We start from the raw sequence: 15,822 nt of genomic DNA, 5'->3' as shown, positions 1-15,822 counted from the left end.
CTAGAAGAACTTAGATGTTTCTGTTCTGCTCCTGTTCTGGCTTCTCAGGCTTGTGCCTCATGGCTTGAAAGGCCTGTTGTTGAGCCTGCAGGGGTAGCTTTCAGGAACAAAGAAAAAAGGGAAGAGAGCAGGAATGGAGGGAGAGGGCAAGAGACCTCCTGGCCAGCGCGCGAGGGTTTTGAATTTGGGAGGCAGGGCCAGAATCGCCCAATCCGTGGAGATTTGAGGCGTTTTACCATTGGAGGTAATCTGCATGTCCCAATGAGCTCTGTCTATGCAAATTTCAGGGGCGTCACCTTATTCTGGTCTCTGGATGTGTTCGATGCTGAATTAACCACAAAAGGAGTTTCTATCAAACAAAGTTATCAAAAAGTTTGTAAAACCCTAAATGTGTGTGTGAATCCTGTATGTGGCACATAAAATGCTTCCCAAAATCCACATAAACACAGAAAAGCAATTCTCCAAGCTTTGACGGTTACACAATGATTAATTCAAAGATTTTAACCTCAAAATAGTTGTGGAATCCTCTTCTGCTAGGAACAAAGGTTTGATTACACACATGTAATAATATTAAGACATTTCTTGTGGCTGTGGAGAGATGTTTTACATGTAAGATCCAGTGAACAAAATCCCTGTGATTTAAAACATAAGGAAAGTTAGGAAGGGTCACATTTTTCAAACAAGAAGTTGACGGCCGACGTTAGCCAAACTATTCAAATGCAGAATAGTCAGGGTCCTGGCCCAGCTCATGGCCCACTTTATGGCCCCCCCCCTGCTGGGAGAGGGACTCTTTTATCTGAAAAAGGCATTCCACTTGAGTTGGGATGTTCAAAGCAAATGTTTAGCAAAGGTTATCGCCGTTGTTTCCAAGGGTGATATGCTACACATGTCTACCTGTAAGCATTTATCATCCATCTGTAGGAGATCCAGCCGGTAAGAAGTGACTTTGTCTGAGCTCTAGAATGTCAGCGATCACTTACTTCCTGTTTCCTGTGGGAACAGGGCGCGCGCTTCGCAGTTGTTTGTGTGTACTTCAGGTACCGGTTGGAATTTTCGTTTTCATGCACTTCGATGTTTAACCTGCTGGTGTACGGTGTAACTTTGATAAATTTATAATGTGACGTTTTCAAACAATGTAATTACTTGTTGCTAATGTTAATTTAAAGTAAGTCTTAAATAATAAAAAAGCAGGATTTGATGTATGAACTTAAATTTAAATGTAATTAAAATAAAGTACATGAATTCACTGTAAAATTAGGGAGAATGCTAATTAATTGAAGCACTTAAAATTATATTTATTGCCATTATTATGTGTTTTAAGGTTTTTACCTATTGACTGCTGACTGACCAAATGAAAAAATGATAAAGATTGGAAAAATATTCTCAAGTAACAGTCTGAGTAAATCAGCCTTCATTTTGGATGCTCGGCCCTTTTCAAATAAGGGAAAAGTTAACGAAACATTAGGTCAATTTTGAGAGAGGCTGTAAAACATTATATTCATCATCCTTTGGTGTGATGTTCTTTTGGAGGTAGATAGCTGTCGCCACTTGACCTATTTAATTTTTGATCTGTTACAACAATTCTGCACTAAGTAGTGTGACTGCTGATCATGTTTACTATTGTTAACATTGAATCTGACAGATAATTCTAATTTGGTTGTAGTCAATACTTGTCAAAGACATAATATTACTGATTTCAACAATGTTGCACAAAAGTGTCTATAATTTGTTGCACAAAATAAAAAAAGTTGTTTATTATGATTGTGTTTAAGCTAAAAAAGATAAATGGGGATATATTTTCCCCAAAAACATGTTCTTCTATATATTGCTAGTTATTAGAGAGCATTTTTACCAATTATAGCAGTATCGCGATATTATCGATATCGTGCGCCATATATCGCGTATCGTATCATATTGTGAGGTATCCAGTGATTCCCAGCCCTAATATTCACACACTCTATTAAATTAGAAGCTGTTAACATCCCGCGGTCTCGTGGTAGAGGCGTGGAAAGAGGCGGACACTCACAATAAACTCACTCCAGATTGGTGACAGTACTTCCTTTAGATTCATGACTCAGCTATGACTCACAGAGACTCAGACCAATCACTGAAGATGGGTTGCAGACGTTTGCAATATTGCAATAGCCGTTTCAGAAAGTGACGGTGAAGGAGGTGGCCTACTTTCACGAGGAGTGGAGGTGATACATTTCCAATGGGGGACCTCATGGATCGAGAAGTCCATTATTATTAGACTGCCTATGCTGTTAATCCAGTTCTTGTTTCTGCCCCCCCGAGCGCCTTAAACATCAACAGACAGAAGTTTGTGAGTGACCTTCACAGAGTTCTGAATCATATATAAACCTCTGTCATGAGGAGCATTGAATGTCCTGTTGTATCAAAAGCTGTGACTTACTGTAGTGTGTGCCTGTGTGTGTTGGATTCTGCATGTGTGTCTGTAAATGGGCTAACACAAAGTGAAAGTGTGTGCTGTAAATGTCTGCTGGATGCTATAACCGCTCTGTTACTGGAGAGAATGACTGTGGCTCATCAGCTTCTTTACTGATGGAGAGTGACCGTTACCCATCAGTCCTGATCTGCTGGCTGTCACCCCCTCCAATCATGTGACCTCGTCCTGTGACCTGTTCAGGCGACTCTTCGTGGCTGCAGGGGGATTGTGAGGAGATGAGAAGCGCGGAGTGTCCTGCGGGGTACGTTTCCGTTTGTTCTGCAGCAGACTGGCTACAGCTCAGTTTTAAAGCTGATTTTCTTTCTGTGATGCAGGTTTGTGCGACCCCCCCTCATCATTCTGTCAGTGGATGGATTCAGGGCGTCCTACGTAAAAAGAGGGAACTCTGTCATACCCAACATAGAGAAGCTCAGTAAGGCCAACAGCTTTTTGGTTGTAACAGAAGAAGTGATGTTAGTGAACGTGTAGAACCCAGTGAAGGAGAGAAAATGTAAGATTTTTCTTTGTAAAACGTTCCTGTTTTTGTTTGCTTCAGGAACATGTGGAACCCATGCTCCCTACATGAGGCCAGTTTACCCCTCCAAAACCTTCCCCAATCTCTACTCTATGGCCACAGTAAGTGTGTAATTCTAGAGGACACAGAAACACATCTGGAGAGGGGCAGAGATTGTCAGAGGTCATTGGAGAAGAACAGACATCCTGAACCTCTTAGACTGAAGAAAACAGTTCAAGTGTTTTCTGCTTTTAAAAGTCTGGAACTTTGGGGAATTAAAACTGTGTATCTGGGTAAACACAGACATATTAGATTATTGTATAACTCTTCCCTGCTGAGGTTCATGTAAATATTACTGAATTTAATGTTAGTCCAAATACAATTTCAGCTTTTTTATTAAATTCAGATACGTTCAGGCAGTTATGCTGCCTGGTCATGTCAATTCTTTTGCAACAACAAAAGTGACTAAACTTCTCTGATGCCGTTTATCAGGGAGGATCTTTTCTGCAAACCTTCGGTCTGTAACAGATATTTTCCTTTGTCACAAAATAAGAAAATCCTCCATTTGGAAGCATCTTGCCCAGATGAACCAACCACCTGAACAGCCTCCTTTTGATGCTCTGAGGAACAGTACTCATGACAGAGATATACTGGCCACTTCATGAGACACACCTGCTTAACTGCTCGTTAACACACATTTCTATTCAGCCAATCACAAGGCAGCAACTCAATCTATTTCCTCATGTAGACATGGTCCAGATGATCTGCTGCAGTTCAAACTGAGCATCAGAATGAAGAAGAAAGTTGATTGAAGTGACTTTGAACGTGACATGGTTGTTGGTGCCAGACGGGCTGGTGTGAGGATTTCAGAAACTGATGATCTGCTGGATTTTCACTCACAACCATCTCTAGGGTTTACAGAGAATGGTCAGAAAAAGAGAAAACATCCAGAGAGCAGCAGTTCTGTGGGTGGAAATGTCTTGTTGATGTCGGAGATCAGAGGAGAATGACCAGACTGGTTCCAGCTGATAGAAAGACAACAGGAACTCTTAATAATCACTGGTTACAACTGAGGTCTACAGAAGAACATCTCTGAAAAAACAACAACCTTGATACAGATGAACTACAGCAGCAGAAGAACACACCAGGAATCACTGCTGTCAGCTACAGGAAACTGAGGCTACAATTCACACAGAATCACCAAAACTGGACAATAGAAGATGGAAAAACGTCGTCTGGTCTGATGAGTCTCTATTTCTGTTACATTCAGATGGTCAGAATTTGACATCAGCATGAAAACATGGATCCATCCTGACTTTTATCAACAGTTCAGGCTGCTGGTGGTGGTGTCATGGTGTGGGGCATATTTTCTTGACACATTTCATTTTGGGCCCCTCGGTACCTCAGATACCTGGAGTTGGATCATGGTTCCAACCCCACAGTCCACCTGAGTATTGTTCTGACCATGTCCATCCCTTTATGACCACAGAGTACCATCTTCTGATGCTACTTCCAGCAGGATAAGACTCCATGTCATAAACTGGAATCATCTCAGACTGGTTTCTAGAACAATGAGTTCACTGGACTCTGATGACCTCCACAGTCACCAGAACCCAATAGAACCTTTGGGATGTGGTGGAACAGGAGATCATCATCATGGATGTTCAGCAGACAAACCTGCAGCAACTGTGATGCTGTCATGTTAACATGGACCAAACTCTGAGCAATGTTTCCAGAACCTTCTTGAATCTCTGACACAAAGTATTAAGATGGTTCCGGAGGCAAAAGGAGTCCAAGCCGGTAGTGGCTGGTGGGTATACACTCAAACTAATTCTCGTCACACTGTCCACAAAGACGAAACAAGACACGTCTCCTCCAACTACTTATGACTAATCAGTAATGATTCTAAGTGAGGTTTGAAGCATAAAACCGACTGGTGACTCCCTTCAATAACCAGCCCTTTATTTGTAACGAAAGACTCAATACATTATTTCTTCCATTGTCCGTAAGCAAAACTGCCCTTTTTTCACAAAAATAAAATCTGAATTTTGTAATTAAAATTTAGAGTTGGACATTTAGAGCATGATTATTTTAAGGAAAAACATCATAGCGAAATATTCAGGGTAAAATCACAAAAATAGGATAGGCCTTCTTTCGTAGAACAATGTATTATTTTTTTAAAAAGTGTATTTTCTGCAAGAATTGATGATGTCAATTTTGTATTTTAGGGCCTCTACCCGGAGTCTCATGGCATCATAGGAAACTCCATGTATGACCCGCAGTTTGATGCTTTCTTCAACTTGAGGAGCCAAGAAAAACTGAACCACCGCTGGTGGGGAGGGCAGCCAGTGAGTACTGTCAGCAAGCAGCAGAGATATTTCTTCTGGAGTCAACGCAGCGAAAATGTGTCTGTTTCAAATGGTACCTCATTGTTTTCAGCTGCTATGATCAAAGGATTAGCACTGATTGAACACATCCAGTGATGGCGTGGAGCTGGACTGGAAAACCAGCGGGGGGTGGGGGGGGGTATTTTGCTAAATAACTTTACTTTCAGATAAAGCAATGGTCTTGCAACCTTGTTTTACTCATAACCCTTGTGCTCTCTTATGGGGTCCAGATGACCCCACCCTTTACATTGATGTGTGACCCCTCCCATGACAAATGTGGACAGGATTTCATGTCTGCCACGGACACCAGTGAAGATAAAAAAATCATTGAAGAAGAAAGTTCAACACTGTCTTGTGGGGTCCAGATGACCCCACTTTAATGTAAACATGTTTAGGACAGCACTTAGACAAGTTTGAAGTGATGGTTTTTGTTCGCCGTGTATTTTCAACTACACAAACTTTACCTTTTAGCAGCTGTCTTGTTGTCTGTGTGGCTTGCACTTTACTACCCCAGTACCATTGTGTGTTGTGGCACAATGATGATATTGTCTCTATCATCCTCCATTCTTCTAAAGTCTACATTCATGTCTTCTGTCTCGTTCATGTTCAAGATGAAGTTATGATCTTAGACCTGCACTGAAGCAGCCAAAAACTGATATGTTATGAGTTATCATCACATTGATGCACCTGTTTGTGTGTGACATTATCCTTCACAAGAAACAACCCCTAATGAACAAAACACTGATGTCTCTTTAGATCTGGATCACTGCAGGTAAACAAGGAGTGAAAGCTGCCACCTTCTTCTGGCCTGTGTGAGTTCACAAATACACACAGACACACACACTGCTTTCAGACAAAGCCTGTCTAAAACACTCAGAGCGTGGTGTTTCTGCTGCTGCACGACTCAGTCATCCTGGTGGAGCAGGAGAAGACCACTCTAACCTGCACAGAGGACTCTTTGGAGAGTCTGATGTGCATCTCTGCAGAGGAACGGCACTGGGTTGTCTTTACAGTAGTTTAAGCTGCAAGAGTTGTTCCAACAGCTTTCTATACCACTGACTCAGCTGAGACCCTTCAACACACCAACTTGTGGATTCCAGTGCTTTGCTGCACTCTGCCCTGACAGAGACACCAGGATGACATGGACGTCTGTGCAGACTCACAGCACAGAACCGTTTCTAAATCCAACGTGGGTCTGATTCTATTTGGTAATGACACGGTAGTGGAGGGCAGGAACGGTCCCTCTATGAAAGCAGCTGGTGGCTGAACGTCTGTTATGCATTAAACTTTGTGGGAGGTCTACATCCAGCCCAACGGCAAACAGGATGGGGGGGGGCACATAAAGCATTTAGTGGGTAGAGGGGGAGCTGGGTTATAAGAGCAAACATAGGAGTGAACGAAAGCAGACTGGCAGAGAAAGAATCCTGTCAGCTTCCTGGAATCCACTTCATGATGCGTTCAGGGCCTCCGCTCAGCCTCTGTCGGTTTGGCAGCTTTGGGCCAAAGAACAGCCAGAAAACTTGAGGGGTGACGTCAGCATTCCTCCGATAGCATAGCTACCCTTCCTTTGTGAAGCTCTGTGGTTTTAGCGGTGCAGTATACCTATACAAAACCACCAAAAACAGAATAATTTCACTGACTTGAGGACTTCTTCATTTATATTTTCAACATTTTATTATTTAAACTGCTAAGTCTGCAAAAAAATCTTATTTCATCAAAACATAAATGCAGGCAAGACCTGAAAAGTAACTCAAAATGCTACCTAATGTATTATAAAATGCACATTACATATAAATGTCGGTGACATGAGTGACTCCTTTGAAAAGAGTTTCAGTAAAAGTCTCAGATTGTGTCGGCACGGCTACCAGCCAAGGGCGACTGTGGTTACCCTCCTGAAGAGGAACGGCAGAAAGATCACAATAGAGCAGCTGTCACGTCGGGTCAGATTATGGATGGGACAGTGGTGAGCCGTCACTTCCTGATATGTCTATCGCCATATTGCAACCGATTGCCGCCTCTCGACAGAGATGAGGCCGAGTCGGTCTGAGTCATGATTTTAGAGAAATTACTGTCACCAATCAGGAGTGAGCTTGTTCAAAGCCCACACCCCTCCCACTGAAAGAAGCTTGGGGGAATCTGTCAATCAAACGCTGGAGGCGGGGTCAGCAGAAGCCACATGCTTTTACTGAGGCATCTGATTGGTCAGTTTATATCTTGAATAACTTTGGGACTTTGGCCTTCTTGCATCCAGTGGGAACACGACAGAGGAGAGGTTACTCAGTCCAGTTCTTACTTATACAGTCTATGGTCTGAGCTCATTTTATTCATGAAACTCCACAATACTGATTCCAAACCCAGAAAGCTGGCTACAGTAATGATTAGATTTTGAGTCATCAAAAAGTTTTGAATTTCTGTATTTTAGAAACCTATCCAGAAATGAAGCTTCATGAAATGCTCCACATCTTCCATCTGTGAGCACGGCTCAGATAAACAGACAACTTTGGTGTTATTCTCCTCATAAATTTACAACTTTAAAGTCGTATTTCAACTTTTTTTTTGCCTTTAAAATGGCCCTATTACTCCATTGTAGTCACTGGTGTGTTGCTGTCAGATAAAAGAAGGGAGAGAGCCCTCCCCACTTCTGGTTGAGATGTACCTTTGGGAATGAATAAAAGTCCTGCTGTCCCTCACAGACACAAACATAAGCTCCCTGAAAAACGTTCCATCTCCCTGATCCAACAATGTTTCTGTTTAGTAATATAAAGGAATGCTGATTTATAATGTAAAATATATATTCCAAAGTTTGACAAACTATTTAGTTCTTCTAATCAAGCTTTTAGGGTCCAGATGACTCCAACCACATATTGATGTGTGATTCCTTCCATGACAAATGTGGCCAAAGGTGGACAGGATTTTATGTCTGCCATGGACATTAGTGAAACTCAAAAATCAGTGATAAAAAGAAGTTCAGCGCACTGTCTTATGGGGTCCAGATGACCCCACTTTTAATTTAAACAAGGGTTATGAGTAATCACAGGACTGACACTGAAGTTCCTCTCAAATGTTTCAGACATTTTATTCACACTGTTCACATATATTGCTTTTACAGCCCAGCTGAAGGGCGTTCAGGTTTGACCTTTTTCTCCATGTCTTCCAGTTCCATTCCTATAGAGAGGAGGATACTGACCATGCTGCAGTGGCTCCACCTTCCTGATGGAGAAAGGTAAATACACTTCTACTTTCTGTTAGAATCTTAAACATGAATTGCAGACATCCGTTTAAGTATGAAAGTAGTAATAATAATCACTCAAATGTGATGATAACCCCATAAATGTTCCCCAACTGTCACTGTGCTGTCAAATACATGTGGGAGTGAGCAACAATAAAGTCAGGAGTCCCAGTGCCTATATTTTAGACTGGTTGTGTGAGCAGTTATCTGAGTGGTGTGGCTGAAACGTCTCACAGGGAGGACAGTGCTGTCTCAGCTGGCATAGATGAAGGAACATGAACACACCTCTATGAAGTTTAATGCTGTGGTCCTTCTGAAATCTTGTTCTTCAGATGCATGTTTTTACATTGACCTTCAGAAGGAGAGGGAAAGGCTTTTCATCAGGAATGATGTATATGTGATCACAGACTCATGGTGCATCCTACAGCAGAGTTTGACCATTTACCAGCTTCTTTAGCCTCTTTGTCCTGATGAGAACAGCTGCGCTTTCTTTACTGGTCCAAACCATTGACTGCATAAGAAAACTGGGCCCAGTGACCCCCTCCACCCTGGTGTTCCAAACAGCAAGTACCTGCTAAAATCTTGAAGACTTCTATTATAATCTATAATAATAAACAGCTGTTCTCTGTCATTTTGTTGGCCAGAGCGACCATTTTGATCTGATACTTTCTTAAGATTTTGATAAGTTTTTTTTCACAATATTTTTTTTGTAGCCCAAGTTATTCAAGTTTTAAACGAACCAATCATATTCCTCAATATAAGTAGATGATGTCACATCGAACAGTGGAAGCATTTGATTGGCAGATTCTCCTCAACCTGCTTCAGTAGAAAGGGAGTGGTCTTCTAATATGTTCACTGGTGGTTGGAGAGAGAGGTTGCAAAAGAAATGTAGATTCCGACCAATCGCCACTCACTGACGATGTCTGGCTCCAACATGACGACGGCCGTGTCACGGAAAAATGAGACTGAGTTGAGCTTATTGAGTTGGAACAGGAAGAAGTCATTTTCTGTGGGAGACGTCACACTGGCTCAGTCTAGTAGTTTATGATACAGTCAATGGTTCTTCTTCCATGTTACAGATCCACTGTGTTTGTTTTCTCTAAGTTGTTCTTTGCTGGCGTCCACACTCTTCAAAACATGCATCGCACCACTTCTGCAACAAACTTACCGTAATTCAGCATCTGCCTCCTCGCTGTTTCAAATGCATTTCTACAAGATCTCCTCTTTCTACAGCGCATTGTGTCCTGCGTCCTGATTGGCTGTAGATCGATCATTTCCTCCATGCTGTCTCCTGTACAGAATGAATTCAGTTTACCAGATCTACATAAATCTTCAATCATAATAAGATCTTTGTTTTTTTTTCTATAAAACTGGACTAATTTTCCACGAAGGTTTAAACTTTGAGACACAAAAGTGTGAAAAATGTCTGTCTGAGGAAAGTGTAGAAAGTGTTTAGGAGTTTGACTGTCTTAAGACATCTGTCATCCTACTTTGAGTTTTTGGAATGTATCCTCCTCAGTAAATGAGGAAACACTAAACTCCAAAGCAATGTATGAGTTAATTTTTTGTCATTGCTGGAAATAAATGCACTCATCAATGGGTAATGGAGTTCAACATATACATCAGAGCCCTTTTTTAAAAATAATAACAGTAATGCAAATGCCTCCTGAGGTGGTTTCTGCTATCACCTTTGCAATTCCTAGTTTGTTGCTTAACTGCATCCATGAGGAAATCGTGTCTGTACTTAATGTGTTGTCAGTAATCGAGGAAAGATGAATTAAAAAAAATCACAAAACATTATCAACTGGGAAAGGAAGTGAAGAACAGCAGCTCTGTCAAAAAAACAATCTGTTTGAATGTTTTAAAAGGCTGTCTTTTACTGCTGAGCACAAATCATCTGAACTGTTCCAGGCCGTATGTTTATGCTATGCACTCCGAGCAGCCAGACATTTATGGACACAAAATGGGGCCCATGAGTGCCGACGTGAGTTCACCGTTTCTCTGCTTCTGCATGTGTTTGTCAGATGTTTGTGACTTTGAAAGTTGTTTGTTCTTAACTCATGCAGTGTTTTGTGTCTCAGCTGAACAACCCTCTGAGGATGATTGACAGAATTGTTGCTCAGCTGATGGACGGACTGAAGCAGATGAAACTGCATCGCTGCGTCAACATCATCCTGGCAGGAGATCATGGTAAAAACACTGAGCAGGAACCTCCGCCGTCTGTCCCATCTTCCTCGTCAGTGTTCACTCTGATTGTGTGAATGTTTAGTAATCATTCACACTAAAGTCATTCTCCTGCTCCTTTCCGCACGTTTTTCTGCCTTTAAAAACTCATTCACACTTTCAGACATTTCAGTAATCTTGGTATAAAATCATTCATCTCATTCAGGACATTACTGCTTATATTTTGGTAATCATAAAATATGTAGTTTTTGAAATATTTAGTAAAATATGCCCAATAGGAAATGAAGAAGAAATTTTAAGTAGATTAACAACAAACCTTTAAATATATTCATGAACTTTATTTTCATCTTTATAGTATTTTTTAAAAAATAATGGAGTTTAGCTTCTATTTTATCAACATGCTAACGTTTTGACTAATTTAGTTTACTGAGGAATTTTAGGCTATTTTGGAGTTTAGCTAGTATTTAAGCAACATGTTAAATGTTTTTTTGCAAGATTGGCATGTATTAGGCATTTTAAAGCATTTTTACTACAACTTTTTCTGAAATTTAGGCTGTAGTATTCAATCCCAAAGTTGGTTGAAAAATATAAATTTTATTAAACTGAAATTTAATAAAATTATCCTCGGGGTACCACCTTCTTAATGAAGGAAAATATTACTCATCAATGATCAGCCGCTACTTCTAATAAATAAAGTAATAATCAATTAATCAGTCTCTCAATTTTAGCGTGAGTGTCTTTACCCTGTGAAGGGACTTTACCACAAAGAAGAAAATAATGATATCAAACAACGACGTCCTTTTGAATATTTATTGAATAACATGAGGTTAAACAAGCAGAAATAATGGACGTAAAATCAGATTTACACTGAAGGGTTTCTTTGAGGAATTTCACAAAATATGGGACAGTTTTTTTAGTTATATTGATGGACTGAACATTCCATTTGTTGCAGAGTAATTTATCTTTGACTACAGGAGGACTACACAGTTTTTGTAACAATTACCTATTTTTATTTTATTAATTAGGTTTTTGACCCTTTTTGCTGTCTGCTTATACTATATTTTAATGTGCTGCATTAATGTTTTATAGTATCCCTTTGTTGTTTTTGTTGTGGCTCTTCATTATTTTGTGTACATCTGTCTGATATAGGGGGTTACTATTACTATACAGAATTCTTTTTTCAGATTTTGTACTTGTTTGTAAATACCAAAATCAATAAACAAATTGTGAAAAAAACCCACTGAGCAGCACAGACAGCACTGACTCCTGGAAAAGGTGAACTCTGGCTGGAGTGTTAGGCCTGCTCGGTCTGTTCCTCAGCTTTGCAGCTGGCTTTGTGTGGCAGGTGTGAGAACTGAACTCTGGTCTGGACCACTTCAATGTGAATGCAGAGGGACGTTCCACAGACCAGCGAGATGACAGGAACCAAAGGAAACAAGGATGTCAGCTCCTTGTGCTAGGTGGAGAATAAATGCAGCCCACATCGTGAACCTGGAGAAGCTGAAGTCATAAACCGTGAAAAACATGGCGCAGGGAGGAGCAGCAGGCATTTGAGAGTCTGAGGACTAGTGACTAGTAACTGGTTTTCTTCTCATCCACGGTCAAACAAACCCCAAATGAGAATTTGCTTGTGCGTTTGGTCTGCTTCAGTCTTTTGTTTTACCGAGAAATCTAACCAAAGCAGATAAGTCAAATAGATAAGTCATAAGTCAAAGATACCCAAAAACGAATGGTGTTGCAGGAGATTGAACATTAGAGGAGCAGCTTAGCATTTGAAACTTTAACTTACTGACTGATACTCATTGTTATGATACTGTGGGTACAACTAATGCAGAGCTGTCTCTAAACCACAGAAGAAAGGGATTGAAATGACAGCTCGGGGAGAACAGATTAAATCCTCTACAAAATATCAGATTTTTCTGATTTGACCACTTACTATTGTGACTTCCTCCCACCCCTTATATGTTCTCAGGTATGGAAGAGGCCCACTGCGACCGCACAGAGTTCCTCAGTAACTACATGAGCGTGGATGACATTGCGCTCATACCAGGAACCCTCGGCAGGATACGCGCCAGATACCACAGCAACCAAAAATGTGAGGAAGCAGAAAGAATTGTGTTGTTTTTTTCAGCTTTTTCACATTTTACCTGTCAGCTTTAAAGCCAAAGAAATACAGGAACCAACAGTTAAAATATACATTTTAATAGTTATAATTTACAAATCCATAAAAAAATATTTTGTCACATTTCCTAAAGTTTTTACCTTCATTAGAAACAAAGAAAAGCTCACTTCATGAAGAAGTGCACTTTTTCAGTCAACCACCAATTGTGCAAGTTCTCCCATTTTAAAAAGATGAGAGGTCTGTCATTTTCATCATAGATAAACCTCAACTATGAGAGACAAAATGAGGAAAAAATCTAGAAAATTACATTGTTTGATTGTTAAAGGATTTATTTGTAAATTATGGTTGAAAATAAGTATTTGGTCGATAACAAAAGTTCATCTCAGGACTTTGTTCTACAGCCTTTGTTGTCAATGACACCAGTCAGACGTTTTCTGTTAGTCTTCAGAAGGTTTTCACAAACTGTTGGTGGTATTTTGGTCCATTCCTCCATGCAGATCTCCTCTGGAGCAGTGATGTTTTGGTATTGTCATTGGGTAACACAAACTTTCAACTCCCTCCAAAGATTATGAGATCTGGAGACTGTCTAGACCACTCCAGGACCTGGAAAAGCTTTTTATGAAGCCACTCCTTCGTTATCCGGGCCGTGTGTTTGGGATGGTTGGCATGGTGACAGAGCCTCTTCCGTTTCATCTTCAATGCTGATGGAAGGAGGTTTCCACTCTAAATCTGACCATACATGGCCTCATTCATTCTTTCCTTTACACGGATCAGTCGTTCTGATCCCTTTGCTGAAAAACAGCCTCAAACCATGATGTTTCCACCCCCATGCTTTACAGTAGGTACGGTGGTCTTTGAATACAACTCAGCATTCGTTCTCCTCCAAACAGTGGAGTTCTTTCCAAAAAGTTGTATTGTGGTTTCCTCTGACCATATTCTCCAATCCTCTTCTGGATCATCCAGATGCTCTCTTCAAACTTTAGATGAACCTGCACATGGACTGGCTTTAGCAGGAGGACACGTCTGACACTGCAGGGTTTGAGTGCATAGCGGTGTAGTGTGTTACTGCTGGTAGTCTTTGGTACTTTGGTCCAGCTCTCTGCAGGTCATTCAAACAGGCGCTATTAATGCAGGTAACAAGTGGAGGACAGAAGAAGTTACTGGTTTGTGAACGACAGAAATCTTGCTTGTTTGTAGGAGACCAAATACTTATTTTCCACCATAATTTGTAAATAAGTTATTTAAATTTGTTTTCCCTCATTTCGTCTCTCATAGTTGGGATGTATCGATGATGAAAATGAAAAGCCTCTCATCTTTTTAGCAGGGAGAACTTGAACAGTTGGTGGCTGACTTAAGTTTTGCCCTGCTGTCTGAGTACACACATATGTGTGTGTGCGTGTATGTAAAACGCTCCAAGCTCGGGTCCTCTACCAGAGGTCTGGGAGCTTGATGGTCCTGCAGTATCTCAGCTGTTCCTGTTCTTTTCTGGACAGAGATGTCTGAGGTCTTTCCAGGGATCTGCTGTAGCCACTCCTCCAGTTTGGAGGTTACAGCGCCGAGTGCTCCAATTACCACGGTCACCACTGTCACTTTCACCTTCCAAGCTTTCTCCAGTTCCTCTCTGAGTCCCTGGTATTTCTCCAGTTTCTCATGTTCCTTCTTCTTGATGTTACCATCACTTGGTTCTGCCACATCCACCACAACGGCTTTCCTCTGTTCTTTATCCACCACTACAATGTCTGGTTGGTTCTCCATTACCATCCTGTCCGTCTGGATCTGGAAGTCCCACAGGATCTTTGCTCTCTCCTTCTCTACCACTTTCTGAGGTGTTTCCATTTTGACTTTGGGGTTTCCAGTCCATATTCTGTACATGTTTCTGTATATTATTCCAGCTACATGTTTGTGGCGCTCCATGTATGTTTTCCCAGCCTTCAAATGAAAAACTTCTAACATTATGCTGTTCAGTTTTTTAGTGAGTGGATGCCATGATCCAGTGCTTAGGTTTTGTCATACTGTCAGGGATGGTGGTGTAGGACCCAAATGCAGGAGACAAGACTTTGTGGCAGAAACTCAAACATTTACTAAACCAACTTAAACATGACAAAACCATGAGAACAAACCAGTGACTGAAGAGCAGAACAGATGACCTGACAATGAGAACAGAAAACCAGACACTTAAATAAGCTGAGGACAATTAACTAAATGAAAACAGCTGTGGATGATTTGACCTGAACATTGTGAGACTGACAGGGAAACAGAACATGACAGAACTGAAGCACTGGGTCATGACAGTGGCCATTTGTCCAAAGGACATTTGATGTTTTTTTTCTTTAGTTTAAAATATCAATCCATAAGGATTTGATGATGCTGGTATGTCATGCATGGCTTGTGATCTTTTCCAGATGACCCCAAAACTGTTGTTGCCAATCTAACAGTAAGTACTAGATTTTCTGCCCATTATTAGTACTGAAGACAAGTCATGATGAACCACAAACTGTGTGCGATCAAATGTTCTGGTAGACTGATGGAACTGCACTGGCTTACAGCCTCTCTGACCTGTTTGAGTGCTCCCATTATTTCCAGTGTAAGAAAGCAGAGCAGCACTTCAAGCCTTATCTGAAACAGCATCTGCCAAAGAGGCTGCACTACGCCAACAACCGGCGCATCGAAGACGTTCACCTGCTGGTGGACAGAAGGTGGCACGTTGCCAGGTACAACCACAAGCGCTTTCAAATTCTAAACATTCAGCTTTACAAAAACAGCCTAAAATTCATCTCAAATCTTCTTCTGTTAATGCAGTACAAAAAGCTGCTGTCAATTTACTGTGAGCCTATTTATTTATTTTTTTTAATTTGTCCTGTCCAACAGCTGAGCCAACAGATGTGGGCTGAGAGCTTCTTGTGTTGGGCAGATTTTAGTGTCACAACAGGGATTTATTGA

At 41.0% G+C, this 15,822-nt stretch overlaps 1 protein-coding gene across 4 annotated transcripts in view; it reads left to right on the top strand.

Moving 5' to 3' along the window:
* The window catches only part of enpp2 (ectonucleotide pyrophosphatase/phosphodiesterase 2), a 56,760-nt gene that overhangs the window by 21,769 nt on the left and 19,169 nt on the right, over positions 1-15,822 (top strand). For 2 of the 4 annotated variants that reach the window (XM_024267605.2, XM_024267606.2), the window contains exons 5-15: positions 2,648-2,708; positions 2,782-2,879; positions 3,003-3,082; positions 5,189-5,308; positions 6,104-6,159; positions 8,505-8,570; positions 10,488-10,560; positions 10,658-10,766; positions 12,733-12,855; positions 15,285-15,316; positions 15,466-15,593. In XM_024267605.2, coding sequence (XP_024123373.1) covers positions 2,648-2,708; positions 2,782-2,879; positions 3,003-3,082; positions 5,189-5,308; positions 6,104-6,159; positions 8,505-8,570; positions 10,488-10,560; positions 10,658-10,766; positions 12,733-12,855; positions 15,285-15,316; positions 15,466-15,593 — 946 coding nt within the window. Of the gene's footprint in view, positions 1-2,647; positions 2,709-2,781; positions 2,880-3,002; positions 3,083-5,188; positions 5,309-6,103; positions 6,160-8,504; positions 8,571-10,487; positions 10,561-10,642; positions 10,767-12,732; positions 12,856-15,284; positions 15,317-15,465; positions 15,594-15,822 lie in introns of all 4 variants that reach the window. The other 2 variants (XM_024267607.2, XM_024267604.2) reach the window with 1 other exon arrangement.

The sequence above is a fragment of the Oryzias melastigma genome, linkage group LG16 (assembly GCF_002922805.2).
Source record: "Oryzias melastigma strain HK-1 linkage group LG16, ASM292280v2, whole genome shotgun sequence".
Classification (NCBI taxonomy): Eukaryota; Metazoa; Chordata; class Actinopteri; order Beloniformes; family Adrianichthyidae; genus Oryzias; species Oryzias melastigma.
The sequence above is the reverse complement of the archived record's forward strand: the minus strand, read 5'-3'. Positions and strand labels throughout refer to the sequence as shown.